Below are 17,553 nucleotides of genomic sequence, written 5' to 3'. Positions count from 1 at the left end.
CTGAACATAATGTAAATCATCAAGTCACTAGCCAGTTTCAATTGACTACTGGAATTAAAAGCGACTGAACCTAGAATTGTCAGTAAATTGAAAGTAGTGCACCAACAATGCAGCACTGAAAGCTCTTTTTGGTTCTCTGCATTGGGAGAAACAGGATTCCTGACATACTGAATGGTTTCCAAGAGGAGATGCATGCTGTTTTTGTGACTGTTTACTTCCATAAGTTTTATCAGTAACCTTGGCAATCGAATTATCCCTAAAGCATTTTCTTTGTGTTACTTTTTCTCTCTTAACTTACAAGAGTATTTTTTAAAAAGTTATCATGAACAGGATATATGCATTTTATCTTGAACAGTTTGAAAATGGACCCTTACAACCAGTAGCTAGCACTGCCACATTCCGTCTGGAATCAAATCTGCATGGGCCAGTGAAAATTACCTCAGAGGGGTAAGATGCGTGAAACATCTTACATCCATGACAACTTTTGACTTTTAAACTGACAATGACTCCTAGACATTTTCATGTTGAATAGCTACTTCTCTCTTGTAACAAAAATACAGTTCTGTAAGAATGCTTTGTGTAGTCATGATGCCAGTTGCTGGCGGTCAAGACTATGTATCATGGTTTCAGGTTTTTCTTAGGATCAGTGCAATAGTGCTGTCCATTTGCCTGAAAAACATTTAATTTTCTAAGTTAATTGATGTGTTTCCAAATCTAATTAGCATGTGTTTAGCCTGTATTTCCAACACTAATGGAATTCTTTTAATAATATTTAATTGCAGATCATTTTTAAATAGGAGGCAGATGCAACCCCAGTGTGAAAGGTGAGAGAGCTTTGCAGTTGCACAGCCATTACCAGGTTGTATGACTAAGGGCAGGCCTGTCCCAAGTAGTGACAGCTGGTGAATAGAGGGAGGTTACAGGTTGCTTATTCTTTTTCTCATGCACCCTGTGAAGCCACACTTGTTAAGTAGCACCAATATTGGTGAAAAAAAAATGATTGGTATTTATTGTTTCAAAACTGTGGAATAATTAGTTTTCATTGTAGTTGTATTTGTATATTTTTTTCTAATTTTTTTTTCCTTTTTCAACCTCTCTAGCTTACAGGGGTTTGGTTCAGGGGTTACAAAGTCTAAGAAACCATGTAGCTGCACAAAATCTCAGTGTCTTAAATTGTAAGTAATAGTTTATCAACATTTAATAAATGCTAATAAAAGTGTATAGATGAAAGGACAAACATACAAGAAAGGTGTGCTTTAAAATGAATAGTACATATGTGTCAAAAATTACTCATCTGATACTCAGTTAAAATGATCCACAGTTGATGTAAACTAGTGTCACACAAGCTCAGAATTTGGTGCAGAGGTGTAGATGACTGCATATAATCCAAAGTATGAAAAATAAAAAGAGAAGCTAGAAGAATTGTTCAGAGCCTATCTGGAAAATCCTATGTAGAATGTAAATGCTGTATACTGAAATATAATTTCTCTGTATTGCTGCTGCTCTCATACATACATAATATGCATAGAGATGTACACACAATAATTAAAGTTTGATTCATTGATAGACTGGGTGTATTTTACAAAATGTAAAATTGAAAGAGAGAAGCTCTTTGTCTAGGTTTGAATGTGATTAAATTACAGAGGAAGGAACATTTTTCATGAGTGGAAACTGAACATTCTGCCTAGAAGTAGAATTTAAATTTAAAAATTTACACATAAACCAGTTAATCTTTTCATTTCTTATGTTATTTTACATGTTAATCATAGATATTGTGATTGCTTTGCCAATGGTGATTTTTGCAACAACTGCAACTGCAATAATTGTTACAACAATCAACTTCATGAAACTGAGCGATTTAAAGCCATTAAGGTAAAAAAAAAAAAAAGAAAAAAAATACTGTACACATTAGTATCAGCTTCATGTATGAAAAATATAGCAGTATTGGTTTTTTCCACTAGTTACAGTATTTGAAATATATTATTTTTAACCTAAATAAAGCTAAGTGTTGCCTCTGTATTATTCTTACATAAAGAAATTTAGGGATTTCTTTCCTTCTGATACTTTGGATTAAAACTAGTGATGTGTTAACTGTATGATAATTTTTATTCTTGGAAGGAAGTATTCAAACCTAAATTTAATTTCAGAAAATTTTTTCACTTGAAAGGAAAATGTATTGTATCCCACAGTCAGATAGTAGTTAAAGGAAAACAAATTATAACTATCCAAATTATTATTCTCATTGACAGATCTTCTGCAGTTGTCTGTGTTAGTCTTTCTGGTTGACCCATGCAGCAATACAAAGTTGGCTCTCCTGGCAGCGACACTGAACCCTGCACTAGTGAGAAGCAGGTTGCTTCTACATTTGGAGACTGATTTTATTAGTGGAATAAAGAATAATATGTGGGCTAATTTCTGTGTGTATATCAAACTGCACAATCTGGGCAATAATTTAATTAATATGTATGTTATTTTTTGTAAGTTTTAAAGTGATAATGAAAAGTCTTATTCTACTGCTGATGCTTCAAGGCTATATTAATCGCTTTGTGCTACTTGTATGGAACTTTCCAGAACTCTTTTTCTATCATTCATATCATTTCAGGATTGTACAAGATGTTGATCTAATTAGAATTAGAGCTTTGCCACATGCAACCAGTCAAAGCCACAGCAGTTTTTGCTGTCAATATGCAACAACTAGTTTTCAAATCAGATGCTTGTCTGTAGTTCAGCTGATGGGATTGTCGGTGTCTCAGCACTCCTTTCACTGCTGTAGATGGCATCTTGTAGAGCATAATAAATCTTGTTTGTCACTGATGAAAGCATACCTGTGCCATCCATAAATATTGTACATAAAGAGCATATGATCTTTTTAACCTGCCTTTTAGTAGTCCATGGCATTGCAAGGTCTTGGGACCTAGTTAAAACCTGCTGTTCCAATCCAATGCTGATTTCAGTGAATGGTCTTCGTATTGGGCCATTAATAAAACAAGATATGTTTAAAACTTCTGAGATGTATGTTACTATGTATGCAAGGGTTCTTTCTTCACTGAGAACTTTTTATTTCTGGTGAAAGTAGTGTCAGCAGTGAAAGAAAACCAGCCCCAGAAAATAGTAGATGGGTCATTTAGGTTATTCCATAAAAAATGTAAGTTGCTTCCCGTGGTAGAGCCAAGTCAGTTTTGTGTTCTGGAATCTTTGAATTCCTGCTCTCACATGCTGTGAAAGACTCCTTTATCCATGGGCTTCATACCACCAATAATGAGAATGGAAAGTAAGAACTTCTTTGTTAAACATCGGATCACGGTCATTCAGGTGTTTAAAAACATTTCTTTGAATTTCTCATAATCTAGGAATTTTTGTTTTAGGCCTGTCTTGATAGAAACCCAGAAGCTTTCTTACCAAAGATTGGGAAAAGGAAACTAGGAGAAATTAAACCTCACCGTAACAAAGGGTGTAATTGCAAGCGCTCAGGATGTCTCAAGAATTACTGTGAGTGCTTTGAGGTGAGTCAGGTGAACCTTCCTCTCATCAGTTACTACCTTAACCTTGACTATATTGTGTAACTAGTAGTTGCTAAAAATAATCACTTTCTTTCCTTGCGTTTTTCATCATAAAACCTTTTTAACATAGGAGGCATAGTCTCTTTGTTGTCATGTCTTTAAAGAACTGAATCTGGCTGAAGTTGATCAGCTAAAATTTTCGGTATTAGGAGCTCTCAGCCAATGCCTCGCTCCAGAAAAAAAGAGGATTGGTTTTCTGCTAATCCTGGTAGTTTCTTTGCATCTGTGGTATTTTGTTATCTTGCAAAGTTATCCACAAGTTGAGGGGAGGAGTGATTTGTCCATATACAGAACATCAATCTCCATGGAGAATCCATGGAAAAAAACCTGTCTTGCTTCCTTACTCTATTGGTACTGATGGTCTCGCTCCAGCAGCATCCAAGAGCAGCACGTCTAGAATAAGTCCGTGGTGGTATAGCTCCAATGATTGCTCAAATGTATGTTTAATTTAAGATTTATACAATTTTTATTCTAAGTATTCTATATTTGCCAGGCTAAAATTATGTGTTCCTGTATTTGCAAATGCATTGGTTGCAAAAATTATGAAGAAAGTCCAGATGAAAAAAACCAGTTGAATGTGCTAAACTACATGGAAATTGGAAATAATGAAGGAAATAGCCCAGTTTTAACATCAACATTCAAAATGTTACCAAAATTGAAGAAAGACAGGTGAATATTTGGAAATAGCAATGCATAATCCATTGGTCTGACTTCATTAATTTTTCATGTAACCATTATGATAATTATCTAAGAAATAGTGACTAAAATGACAGATGGCTCATATACAAGGAATCACTCCACATAGCATTTGCCATCTTGTTTCTATAAATTAAAAAATATCTAAAGGAGAGGCTATAACTATCCTTTAAGAATACAGTATACAGAGTTCACGGATATATGTATTAGTTCTGCTACCAAAACAGCAGTTATTTATATATTGATCACATATTTTATTCTCTCAACTTTTTTTCACCCTTAGCTACTTTATGTTTTTCCTTCAGTTTCTCTGTTCGTAAGTTTTTTCTATGTTCAAGCATTCATTTCTAACAAAACCTTGACCAAAGAAGTGCTAAGAAAATTATGTTATTAGTATGTTTGTGATGTTTAATTAATAAGCATGTTTATATCACTGCTTCTTTCCCATCTCTTCTTCCTTTGGTCCACCTCCTGTGAATTTTATTTGTGTTGGCAATTTGGATTGTAAAATATCCTAAGGCTGTACTATCCTGGTGTTGTTATGCTTTCTGACATAGTTATAGCCTAATCTCTATTTTTGGTTAGTTTATAGTCATTTGCCTAGTAAATAGAAACACCTGTTAATAACAATCAAAATTAATTAAACCACCTCTTAAATGATTTTAGGGAGCTTTACTCCAGGCTCTAAAATTTTCGGTTTGTGTACATCATTTTCTTTGCATCAACCATTACCTTGAAATTCTTAATTAAATTTTTAAAATACTTTCTGATGATCTATTTTTAAAGTATTTTAATTTCTGCTGTTGGTGGTATATTGATGGGGTAGATGCCAAGTAATGCCTTTGCTTGAATCGTGTAGTAGGATGAGTTACGTTATTAATATAGTAGAATGAGTTATGATAATGACTGGTAGTTTCAAGAGTTTATTCAAAGCAAGGCTGCTAAGGTGCCATACAGGGAATCCTTGAGGGGCTTGGTGCTGTTTCCTTTAACAGCAGTAGACTAAATTTACATTTAGTACCTCCTAGACCCTGACTAAGCCATTTTAACACATTTCCTTATACATGAGGCAGGATCTGACTATTGCATGCAGATGGAAGAAGAAGCTTCTTGTATTACCTTTCTCTGTCTGCACCTGTTGGGCAGCATTTGCATAGATTAATTATGTAGTGTGAACACTGTCTTCCATGGCATAAATTAGAAAAACTCAGAAGCAATCTGTTAGAAGCAGAATCTATTCAGTGTAGAACAGTGAAATTCCTACAAGGATGTATCTGACAGCAACAGTGCAGCTATTCTGATTCCACTCTGTGCATGCCAACTCTTAACTGAGTTTTGCAGTTTGTCTTTTAAATTATTTTTTGTATTTAAAACGGATATATTTCATACTAGTTTCTTTTCTCCTATCAGGCAACCAGCTGTGTGTATATCTTGGGAAGAAGTGAAAGCAGTATGTGCTTGTCTCCTGGTACAAGCTGAAGAGGCAGAAAAAAGAGGTTACTCTGTCTGTCTAGCTGAGCGGATGATCATGGAGGAATTTGGGAGATGTTTATCCCAGATCCTATGTGCATAATTAAAATCTAAAGGACTGGAAGTTGAATAATATTCAATGTATTATAAAGCAAATAAGTATTAATATTGATATGTTGCCATGGTCTCCACAATTTTGCTATTTAATGATCTTACTTTGATGTTTCATAGGAATAATTTCATTGACTTCATCTGAATTCTTTCTGAATTACACTGGTGTAAGTGAAACCAGCACCACATCCAGCATTTTTCTGAGTAACTTAATACTGTAGAAGGCTTATTGTATTTTCTACTAAAACAGATTTTCTCTGTAGTTAGGGCTTTCTGAGCCAATTCTTCAGTCTTTACCTAGACTCTTATTAAAAGTAAGTTTAACTTAAAATGACGTTATTGAATGTTTATGTGATTGGAGATGCAGTAAAACTGAGTAAGAATTTGCTATCTTAGTTAGGTTATTTTATGAATTGTAAAATAATTCAATTTTCAGTGGTGGTAGGCAAATCTACTGAGTTTAGCTTTGAGTCTTCTCTGTTTTGGCAACTTATTTCTGCTGTCTGCAGATGTACTATTTTTGGAAAACAGAGCAATGTTGTCAGTAGGTTTGGTATTTACCGTTGGAAAAAAAACCCACATCAGACTTTGTTCAGCATTAGATTTGTTAGACAGAGGAGCCTCATAAAGTATAGGAGGAAGATGACCTCCTTTTTACTCCTGTTGTAAAGTACAAGAGTTTGTGATGGGAAAATCTTTTATGTACATAGCATTTAGGATTGAAATTTGCTGAATCCTACATTTGCAATCCAGTTTCCCTTAAAGCTTGGAATAGCTTTTTTTTAATTATTCACTTTTCATTTGTGAACATTTTCTGTGTGATATTTCTTCCTCTTCTCATTCTCAGTGTTGGGATAATTGTAGATTTTATTTTCTCTAACAGGAGTAAGCTATTTGCTTCCATATTTCTGGAAAAGAAAAAAAACTAAAAATTTTCATCTAAATGAATTGACAGATTATATAAAAATTAATGCTCTTTGGTTTTAGACATTTTATACTAAGTTAATAATATATGCTTAGATATTTTTGACATTTATGCTTAAAAGAATAAAGATATTCTCCATGTCATGTTGATTGATTGAAAAATTCTTGCTAGGACAGCAGGTGAGACTGCATGCTATTTTAAAATTTTGTTTAATAAGAGGGAGGGCTTTTTTATTAGTGGTAGTTGATATGTGAATGGATTGCATTTTATATCTTTGTTTTTAACAACTGCTGCTGGAGATTGCTGGAGGTAACAGAAAAAAATGGATTCTCAAAGTGTTCTGTAAATGATATGGCACTGTCTGTACGCTTCACCCCTTCCTGGGCCCTTCAGTTTCTAAGATGATTTCTCTTGATTTTGGAATGAATACCTACCTAAAAGCATCACCTTAAAAAGTATTTGTCCCCAGATAGAGTTACTATCAGGTCATAAATCAGAAGAGCACACAAGGGCTGTAGAGTCAATAGACACTCCATAAGGAAGCAAAGCATGAAGAAAAGAAGAAACCAGCCTGTATTGCTAAATCATGCCTTGAAATCAAATCTCAGAAATCAGCTTACTAAAATCCCCAGTGGAGGTGAGGTTCAGTCGGATTAACACTAGTAAACAAGAAACTAGGGTTAGGACGAGTGACATAAGTGTGGGTTAAAAATAGCAGTTAGGAATAGAAATGCAAAATAAAATTAAAAATTAATGGGAGGAGTAGAAAAAGATAAACACATCCTAAGAGGAACTGGTAGAATCCTTGAAAAACTAAATTTAGTGTAATACAGTCGCATCTTCAGATGTATCTTAATTTGAATACACACAGCAGGAGACAATGCCATAATATAAAATGGGAAATTATTAAGCCCAATGAGCTCAAATGACAAGGAAAAAAACATTAGGAAGAAAAATCATAACATTTTGACTAGTCAAGAGGTTGGAAAATAATAAAGAGAAAAAAATCACAGGGAAAATTTAAAAGAAATAATACAGAGAATTAAAATGGAATTAGAGTGGGAAAGATAAGAAAATTCTACCACCAAAAGTAAAGGGTAAGAGTGTAGGCCAGATATAAAAATAGCATAGTAAGGGAAATGAATGAAGAAGACATGAGCTACAGCTTTGAGCGACATCCTGATAAACATGATATGTATAATGCTGAGACTTTCACCCAGGGTGCCAGCTAAGAAGCCTTGAGGGAAGGCTTCTGCATTTTCTGCATAAATTTTGAAGTCACTGTCATAAATGAAATTAATATCAATTTGATAATAAAAAATACAAGGCACTAGAATGTGTAGGAGTTTACACTGAAGAAACAAAAAAACCAACTACTCAATGTAAAAAGCTGAAATTAATTATCTTTTTCATTATAGAGAGGTAAAACTGGTTTGATTTAGTATTTTTTATATTACATATGGTATAAACTCAGTCTGTAAAAACACTCCCAGGCTCTGTGGTGACTAGGATTGTAATTATATTCTGAAAACAAAAAACAAATACAAAGCAGTAGTTGGTAATATATAATGTAATAGACAAGCCTAGCAGAAGCAATTTCTATAATTATTAACAAACTGAAAAACTCTGTCAAAGAGGGTTATATATTCAATAAAGAAAGCTAAAACTAGCTTTCTGCTCTTACAAGTAATGCTTTTTGCAGTCAGTGATGAGTTTATTTGAGAACAACATTGACACAGCCACAGATTTCTTCCTGGATCAGTCAGGTAGGAAATATGTATCAGTTTTCTTAATTAAGTGTAGCCCTTTTGTACTAAAGAAATGTTTGGTTTCATAACAAAGGTGAAAACTGTCTTGGGGAAAAGGGTACCAGAAATCCAGTCCTGAGTAGGTCAAGGGGTTGACAGCTGTACAGAAAAGACTGAGAATAGAAACTTTAACAGAATAGAACCTGAACATGTGGGTACTATATTAGGGGGAAAATAGCTTTTCAAATAAGTTGATAATTTGCCTTTCTGTTTCATACAAAGATCTTGGAAATTAGACACCAATGAATGGAACTTCTTCAAATGGCTTTACCTGAACAAGAAAAGCTAAGCAGAATTGCCTTCAGTCTCTGCTGCTTCACCTAGCAAAAGAAACTCAGGTCCCAGCAAATAAATAAATAAAAAGGAAAGGGATAGCTAAGAGATGAAGCATGGGTAGTTCTCTCTTATAGCAGCTATTGTGCTGTTCTTGGTAATGAATCTTTTTTCTTTTTACAGTATTTTATAATTTGTTCAATTTCTGAATATGAAATTATGATATATCGGAAATATAGGATATTCATGTTTCTGAGAAACAAGCAGGAATTAAAAAACAAGCAAGCCCATGGATTCATAACTCCCTGAACTACTTACATTTTAACCTTGCAGATAAAACACTAAAACACTGTTCTAGGGAACATTATAAAACATATTTTTAGTAGAGAGAGGAAATTTTTTGTATTTTTTATAAAATGCTGATAAATCTTCATTTGGAGTACTAGATACAGTTCTGATCATCTGTGCTCAGGAAAGATAAACTTAATTTGGAACAGATGCAGTTCTCAGAAATGCTCCTGGGACGAATGAGAGAATGGAATATCTGTCCTTAGGTGGAGAGAACAAAGGAGTTTGATTTAGTCTAGGCAAAAAAAGGCTGAGAGGAGATATGATTCCTTCTTATAAATAAATTCAGGGATAGAAGCTGTTAGAGGTAAAGGATACATACCACTTAAATTTGGAATGGAAAATAAGTTTTCCTAACCATTCAAAGAGTAACGTTCTGAAATGGTCTTGCAGATAGGATAGTGTGAGCCAGGAACCTGAACTATTTAAAAATGGAACTTCAAAAATTTCCTGGAGACAATAAATTATGTCTGTGGTACAAGGCTTTGGGTGTCCTCATATTGGCATATTCAAGGGATTTTGAAAGGAGAGACAGTAGATTATGCCATATTTCCCTTGCATGAATCTCATACTTCAGGGCTTTTGCTAGTCACCTATGGCACCCAGAAAAATATTTCTTCTCCTTGTCACTCTTAGAACCCCTAAGTACTGAACACTAGCAGATGCTGAGGCAAAATGCAGGCAGTGAGTGTTCATCTTCCTAGAGATATTAAATTCCCCTGTTTAAATGCTCAGGCTTGAACTGATCATGAAAATTTTCATGATGACTTTGGGATCATGAAAGAATTTTCAACCACATGAGACAGGCAGTTTTTTTAGGATCCTCTATGAGGATCTTCTGTTTTTTGATGTTCTGCCAATTCGAAGATTTACTTGATGCTTTCAGTTTCTGATTCTTTCTGTAGCATGGTATTGTTTTGAATTTCTTGATTCATGTGTGAAATATACAAGAAAGTGCTGGGAAGTGTTTGGGGAATGTGAAGTACATGTTCTGTGGTCCCTTCTAAACTGGATACAGATGTTGCTTATCATTAACAAGGGACTGGGTTTGAATATCCAACCCTGTGTGCCTAATTTCCACACCAACAAAGTGCATGTTACCTGGGAGAGAAGAGCAGAAGAGCTCTGATGACTGTAATAAGATCAGCCTACAGTCTACTTGTTGCCAGACAAGTCCATAGTGATGAGGTAAATACGATATCAAACCAGGAATTCAAATCAGTGAGTGAGGATCAGCAGGGTATACAACCAAGCACAGATATGCAGCTCCTGAGTGAAGGAGGGAGGTCCCGAAAAAGGCTTCTTGCAGCTTTTTCTCACACAAGTCTGATCCAAGGCTTTAGCTGTGCCATATCAGAGCTGGCCCCAACACAGGCAGCCAAAGCCCTAGGAAGGGAGGAAAAGGTTACAGAGTCTGTTGGTGCATTGGGGTCCTGAGAGTATGGTCAGAACAACAGATTTATTGTGCTGCTCCAGGTTCTGTTGATTAGGCAGAGACCTATAAAGCAGGTACCACTTTTTCTCCCTCTCAAATAAACAGCTTGTCCCCATTTTATACTTTTCCCATTCCCAGTTTTTAGGGTTTGGGTTTTGGTTTTGTTTTTTTTGCTTGGGGAGTCGTGGGGTGCATCCTTGCTTGGTAGTTTCAGCCTTTGTCAGCGACCCCAGTAAGTCAACACGTGCCTTTTCACTATCTTCACCCAAAGGGAGTTCAGGATACTCCCTTTTCAGTATTTTATATCTAGAAATTTATCCTGTTACTGTCCTATTAATTTAGCCCCAGGTTAAGTTTGGCCAGCTGACTTTTCCCCTTCCATTGTCTGCAGTATCAGGCAAATTCTCACACCCTGTTGGGTTAACCCTGGCCAGGTCTGGCCTTCTGTATGCATACCTTAACAATTAATGAGCACTACTGAAAGTGATGAAATTTGTACTGATACAAAATTATTATATTAATTGTATTGTATTTTACTGCACTGATAGTAGTAGCAGTCATTTCTTATTGGATGATGAAACTCCAGTGTCATCATTTAACCCCTGTGTTTAGGTGATTCTTCTTTACATTTTTCAGTTTCAGGAATGAAAAAAAAAAGAGAAAAAAAGAATTTTAGGTGTTGTAGTGACAGTTCTATGTATGTTTCACACTTTGGGCATGTCTATTTCTGCTTCTGGGGTAAAGCAATAGTAAGTCAGCCCATTCTGTTGTAATGTCTACTTGTAATCAATTAATAGAGTGTACGGGCAACTGTACACAAATGGTCTTCATTTCAACTGTTACAGTGTGGCAACCTGTTGTGGCATACTTTATGTTGCGTATTCATTATAGTTGTTTTTTACAATCATAGTCAATAACTAATTAAGCTATGTCAGACAGGCCTTTTGAGAGGTGCTTAATAGTTAACAAATTTACTAATTAATTGCACACCACAGAGCTCTGTTTACAGAAATGATGTGGTTTGTGGCTAAGGAGCTAAAGAGGGACTTTGAAGACTTGAGTTCACTTCTTAGCTCTGCTACATACTTCCTGACTGGTCTTGAGAAATTCGCTGAATTTCCATGGCCTTGATTCAGGAAAGTGTTTGAGTGAATACTGAATAATAAAGTCAAGCATGTTGTCAAGGACCTTGAATAAGGACTCTTGGAAGTGGGATGGCAGGCCCATCCGTCCCCCTTGCTTTCCTTGAGTCTGCCAGTTATTTAAGGCTCAGTCCATAACCCATCCAAAGTCTCTCCATTTACTTCAGCAAGCTCTGAGTCAGGCCTTTAGAAAAAATAAGGAATAATCCTGAGCAGGTACCTAACAGAATGGGGCCCTGATCCCGGCTGGGGCCTCTACTATAAAATAAATTATAGAAATACTGCTAATATGTTTGGGAAAAGAAGAGGTGTATAGTGAATTTGCAAAACCCAGTAGCTATCCTATAAGCATACGCTACAATAATGCTTTAATAAATCTTCATTACAGTGTGGATATTTGCCATTCAGTATTACCCACTTCAGAGACCAAATGTGACTCATTATTAAATTACTTCAATCTGTGCTGATGTAGAAGCACCCCTGACACAACTCTGTGAGCCATTTCTTCAGAGTAATTGCATTAGTAATAGCCGATTACACAGCAATCTTATGTTCCTACAAAATTAAGGTAATTACTGTAGCTAGAAACATATCTCTCTGTATTCTATCCTAGCAAGGAAGCTGGTAAAAGGCAATATAATGCTTCAATTCTTTGTAACAAGAGAAACATTAAGGTATAATTATATTATTGATGTAGCATAGGAGAAGTTTTCATATCTGAAAGGAGCATGGATACAAAATCATAGTTTGAAGCTACAAATTCCTAGTCCATAAAGGGGGAAAAAAGATCTTTTGCGTTTAGGTTCCTTAACAAGTATGGAAGAAATGTATTTGAAATATGTGAATAAGTTTGTGTTCTGTACTTTGAAAGTAGTAGATGTCTGTGTTTGAAGTAGATTTATTGTGCAAAAGGTGCATTTTTCTTCGAACAGGATTGTCCAGAGAAGCTGGTGTGGATTTATTTTTATACTGAAGTAAATAGGTATTAATTTGTTCATGTGGCAAACCTCCTGAATACTAGGGTCAGCTTCTAATTAGTATGTATGCTATAGAGTTTAATTTGTGTTTTAATTTTTACTTTTCTTTGTGCCTTTGAGGAAAACCTGACATTTCACGTTTTCTTTAATACAATATTAGAAGTTTAATATAACAGCTGGGGAAGAACAGACAGGCCATTCCCTGTAAACTTAGCTAAGTAATTCAATCCTAAATAGTCTAGAGGGGATGCTGAAAAGCCAGTCTCTTCACAGGTATTATGCAGTGTCAAAATTCATAGACAGAGGGTTCCACTAGGTCATTTGAGAGTGGCAGTCTGTGTTTGGGTGTGGGCTGATGAAAGTGTGTTGCATGATATAAGTACTCCTTGCAGGTTTTACTTTCTGTTGCATTAATATGCCGTGTTTGAATTGCTGAGTGCAAGCTGGTGGCACTGGAGTAGAAAAGAAATGTTCGCTTGTGGAATATTTCTTGCAATATATTATCATATACATATCATACAAAACTGATAAGAATAACATGGTGCTCCAAATTGCGTTGATTACAAAGCTAAGGCCCAGCAACTGAGTATGGATTGTTCAGTTAATGTAGCAGAATATGAGAAAGTCAAGTGTCAGGTTAAGCTAAATTCCTTTGATGCAAGGGAATGTTGCAAATGTTGGAATCTTAGCAAATGTTGTATGTAGTTGCCATTTATTAATAATATTTATGGTGAATGAAGTGGCTCCTTTAAAATGTCTAGAAATGAGAAATCTTATAGGATCAGAGTAACAACTTTAAAAACGTCTTTTTTGCAAGAAGAGAAATTATGGAAGGAAATACTGTATTTTTTTGTTACATATCAACAGGACTGCGGACAATGGACAGCGACTTCAGTAGGAAGCTGTCCAAATTTACAGGTTTTTCACACTTTCATATAATTAATCCAGCCTCATTTCATTGCATATCTTTTCTCTTGTCTTGTTAAGAAGCCTGTTAAGATGTACATAATGTCAAAATCAATAACAGGCAGTCCTCAAGAGAGATTCTGACTGTAGTGTGTATAATAATAATAATTTAGAGATTGCTGCAGGTCTGCCGTGATTTGGAAGCTGTCAATGCTAGTGCAGATATATTTATGGAAAAGGTGTAAGTGATACATTGTCAGAGTCTAGTAATCATATCTGAATTGTTAATAGAGCTTGGTTAGGCACTACTATTTGAAAATTTAGAAGACTAGCAACAAAAACATTAGTATTTATCTATTTTGTTGTTTGTTTGTTTGTTTTTAATCAAGTGGAATGCAGTACTGCTCCTCTGTCACTGGGAGTAAGTTTGTGTTATTGATAATTTCTATTGTTTGTTCCAGTCACAGTAGTGTTTAAGTAATAGCGTGCATCAAAATTGGGACCATTGTGATAATGCAGCAAGAGAAAATCTCCCTGTAAAGAGCACAGTCTAGCTCACTGGTGTAAATGGGAAGTATGTGGGAAGTAAGTGACATCAAATGTTATGAGATCTATTTTTTCAGACTGGGAAGTTTTGAAGTTTCAAGCAACTTTTCAGTTTAGAGCCGTAAGTATCAGACTGTGTATTGCTTCACAGAGTGACCCAGAGTGACCCTGGATTTCACTTTTATTCATGTAGGTTACCATTGTGCCTAGGACCGTTGTAATGCAGTAGGACTAGGACTCTTTTCAATGGACTCTCTCTCTTCAATTCCATCAAAATCCCATCATGGTAAATCAAAAACTAAACCAAACAGATTAAAGAACATTGTAAACTAGTGTCAGCACTGCAGTAGAGAAATGGTAAGATATCACAGAGAGAGCAGAGTTCAGGTCAGTGTTTGAAACTTATGTCATCTTCGTACCCAAACACAGACCACAACTGTTTACCAGATCATAGCATTATAAATAATTTTATCTGTTTTATGGAAGTGAATGTAGCAGCTGTCCTGTGTCAGTATGATGGGTGAGCAGCTGAGGCAGCTTTTCAGTGGGTAATTAACGAAATTTAACATTTGCACAGGAAAGATCAGAAGCAGCTTGCTTGTGAGATGCTGTTATTTTTTTCTAGATCTTATGCAAGAATACAGCATATTTTTAAGGAAGGTTCATGAAATTGGCAACAACAACATCTATTAAATATCTGTTCAGATTTCTGAGCTCTGTTGTAACAAAGTTGGAGAAGAAAGCAAACACTGTAAGTTTAATTGAATTAAAATATACGAAATAATAACAGATGAGACATGTATCTGCATATTAATGTTTCTGGCAATTACCTGAATGAGGGATAGACACACTATATTGTTTAATGTCTTAAAAAATAATGTGATCACTTGCACGTGTTGTGTTGTAGAAGATATTTGGCATCTTCTGTGTTGTGAGAATCACAAAGACTGTGTCTATATGGAGACACCTTATTCTCTTTAGCAACCTAGCATGTGAGAGTGATAGGCCCAGGCACAGCGAGAAGCTGAATGTAATTTGTGGAGTTGGATGAATCACATATGCATCACATAGCATAACATATGACAGGTTTGAGAAAGAAGCTCTTTGAGGATGGCAAAGAAATGTTTATCTGATGTTTTGAATACTGCTGCTTCCCACAGACAATTATGAAAATTATAAGGGGAATTATAAGCTTTTCATTTAATTACATTGTCTCTTGCACATAATGTAAGGAAAAAAAAAAGGTGAGCCATATGAGTAAGCCTTTAGCTTTCATAACTTTCAGATGTAACTTTAATGAGATAAAATGAAGATTCATCTTGGAACAAGCTGATTTAACACTTCCTGGTCTTTAAAGAGACTTACACTGTGACATTTACAGTAGTTACATTCAGTTAACATTTTTTAATGTTTTGCAGCGTGAGGAGATGTTTGCGGCAAACAGCAGGAAAGCTTTGTTTTATGTAAAGCAGCTGATGTCTGTATTTTGGGCTGTAAATCTTCTTTTGATGTTCATTGGTGTTGACCTCAGCCTAAAGTTAAAGAAAAAAAACAAAAAATATGTATTCTCTGGACATTCTGCAGAAAGCAGTGCTTGGTATCTATGACTAATTTTCATAACCTAGTTATGTATAACTGAGGACTGAGGACAAGATCTTTTCTCTGACATAATCAGGTGTTGGGTTTGGGTCTTACACCTGTACAGCAGCTGCTGCAGATGTATATCTGTCTATGTTACAAGCCTGGAATATTGTTCTTGCTGATCCAGCCTTGAAAGCATGTACTTAGCTAGTCCCATACTACAAGTTGAAAGCTTAACCTTGAATGTTCTGCATAGGCCCAACTGAACTGTGGCACTTTCTTTCCACAACAGCAACCCAAGTGTAAGAGGGAGGTTGCCCATGCAAGAGAATTGCTTTTCCATTACTTTGGTCTGTTTTCTTTTAACCTTCCAGCAGCATCCCTATGGGCTAAGTCAATGAAACCAAAACTAAGTGTTCATTTTCTAGGGGTGGCTTAACTGGCGTTGCGAACATCCTTTACTTTCCCATTTAAAGCTTAGTTTCTGCCAATAACCTTCTGGTAATGATTACTTCTACAGCACTATTCTAGGAAGATTCCAGAGCATATATTTAAAGTCCCTTTCTACTATGTATGTGCTTAATCACCTTTCTTCACAAGAATGTTTTCCCTAAACTGTTGACCCGGTCTGGAAACTGATCTTGTAATGCTACCAATTTCTGATGTTTCTCAGAAGCAACTGAAGAACTAGGGATTATGCTGAAGACTCCCAGGTCTCTTTCTTAGGACTACTCCAAATTCATTTTTGCCCCCATTAAAATAGTGGGAATGTAATCTGTGTGGCCCTGTTATAACAATTAAATGTGAATTGTGATCCAAACTAAGTTGTCCTGAGACAATGCGGCTAAAGATATCCATTGTATAGCCGTACCCTTGCTGGACAAGAAGTTAATCATATCTAAACAATGTGCCTTTGTCTGAAAAGCAGGATGTGGCTATCAAAAGCAGAAGTTTAACCGATGTATTACTAGCCCAGTTAGTAAACCATGAAGAACTGCTTAGATCTGCCAAAAAGTAGGAAACTAGGGGAAAGGTAATTATGGCAGGGGGAGATCATGACCATTGACTCACAGGCCACCTACCCCAATTATACCATTGATTCAAATGCTGAAGTTGAAGAAGAACAACTAAGCATGCATACTAATTTACATGCTGGACAAAGAGATTTTAACCAATTGTTTAACAGAATAACACTGCGTATGTATTAGGAAGTTGAATATATTAATGGTTTGTGTATAAACTGTTAATTTCAAAGCTTGGTGTGCTGTCTTGAAACAGACACCCATATCTGCACAAATATGCAATAAAATAACTCTGCTCTGTGTGTGTATTGGCATTTTGCACACTGGGTAAAAGAACCCTGATTTTTTGGGGGACAACAGCCCCACTCCAGAAAAAGCAGAATCTTCAGATTGTGCTGTTGCATTGTGAGACAGTGGCATTATATCTCCAAACAGCCACTTCCCAACAGTATAACTCTGCTTTGCAGTCACAGAGAGGGATTGTAGTGTCATAAGCACTGAAGAAATTCTACTTGCCATAACACTGAAATTGCTCTTTCTTTCTGCCACCTCGCATTATCTCATGCTGTCTCTATGTGGTACTTGCACTACTTTACTGCATCGTTCCCTTGTCAGGGCTGTTCCTGTTCCGTGCTGTGATCCTGTTGCAGTCACAGTTCTTTTGGGTGTGGGAAATGCACTAAACTGCTGCTGGCCTTTTCTCAACTCCAGATATACAGAAAGGTCACCAAAATTCTGATGTGTTTTTCCAAG

General features: G+C 35.8%; 1 protein-coding gene across 1 annotated transcript in view; it reads left to right on the top strand.

Moving 5' to 3' along the window:
- Positions 1–6,172, top strand: part of LOC142410263 (carnitine O-palmitoyltransferase 1, liver isoform-like) — a 65,375-nt gene extending 59,203 nt beyond the window's left edge. The window contains exons 20-26 of the mRNA XM_075502453.1: positions 356–447; positions 783–824; positions 1,101–1,175; positions 1,770–1,872; positions 3,366–3,503; positions 4,054–4,229; positions 5,667–6,172. Of these exons, the coding sequence (XP_075358568.1) occupies positions 356–447; positions 783–824; positions 1,101–1,175; positions 1,770–1,872; positions 3,366–3,503; positions 4,054–4,229; positions 5,667–5,829 (789 nt within the window). The 3' untranslated portion in view covers positions 5,830–6,172. The remainder of the gene's footprint in view (positions 1–355; positions 448–782; positions 825–1,100; positions 1,176–1,769; positions 1,873–3,365; positions 3,504–4,053; positions 4,230–5,666) is intronic.
- Positions 6,173–17,553: the final 11,381 nt, after the last annotated feature.

This window comes from Mycteria americana, chromosome 5, assembly GCF_035582795.1.
Source record: "Mycteria americana isolate JAX WOST 10 ecotype Jacksonville Zoo and Gardens chromosome 5, USCA_MyAme_1.0, whole genome shotgun sequence".
Lineage (NCBI taxonomy): Eukaryota > Metazoa > Chordata > Aves > Ciconiiformes > Ciconiidae > Mycteria > Mycteria americana.
Note: the sequence above shows the minus strand (reverse complement) of the source record. Positions and strands in the feature narration are given on the sequence as shown.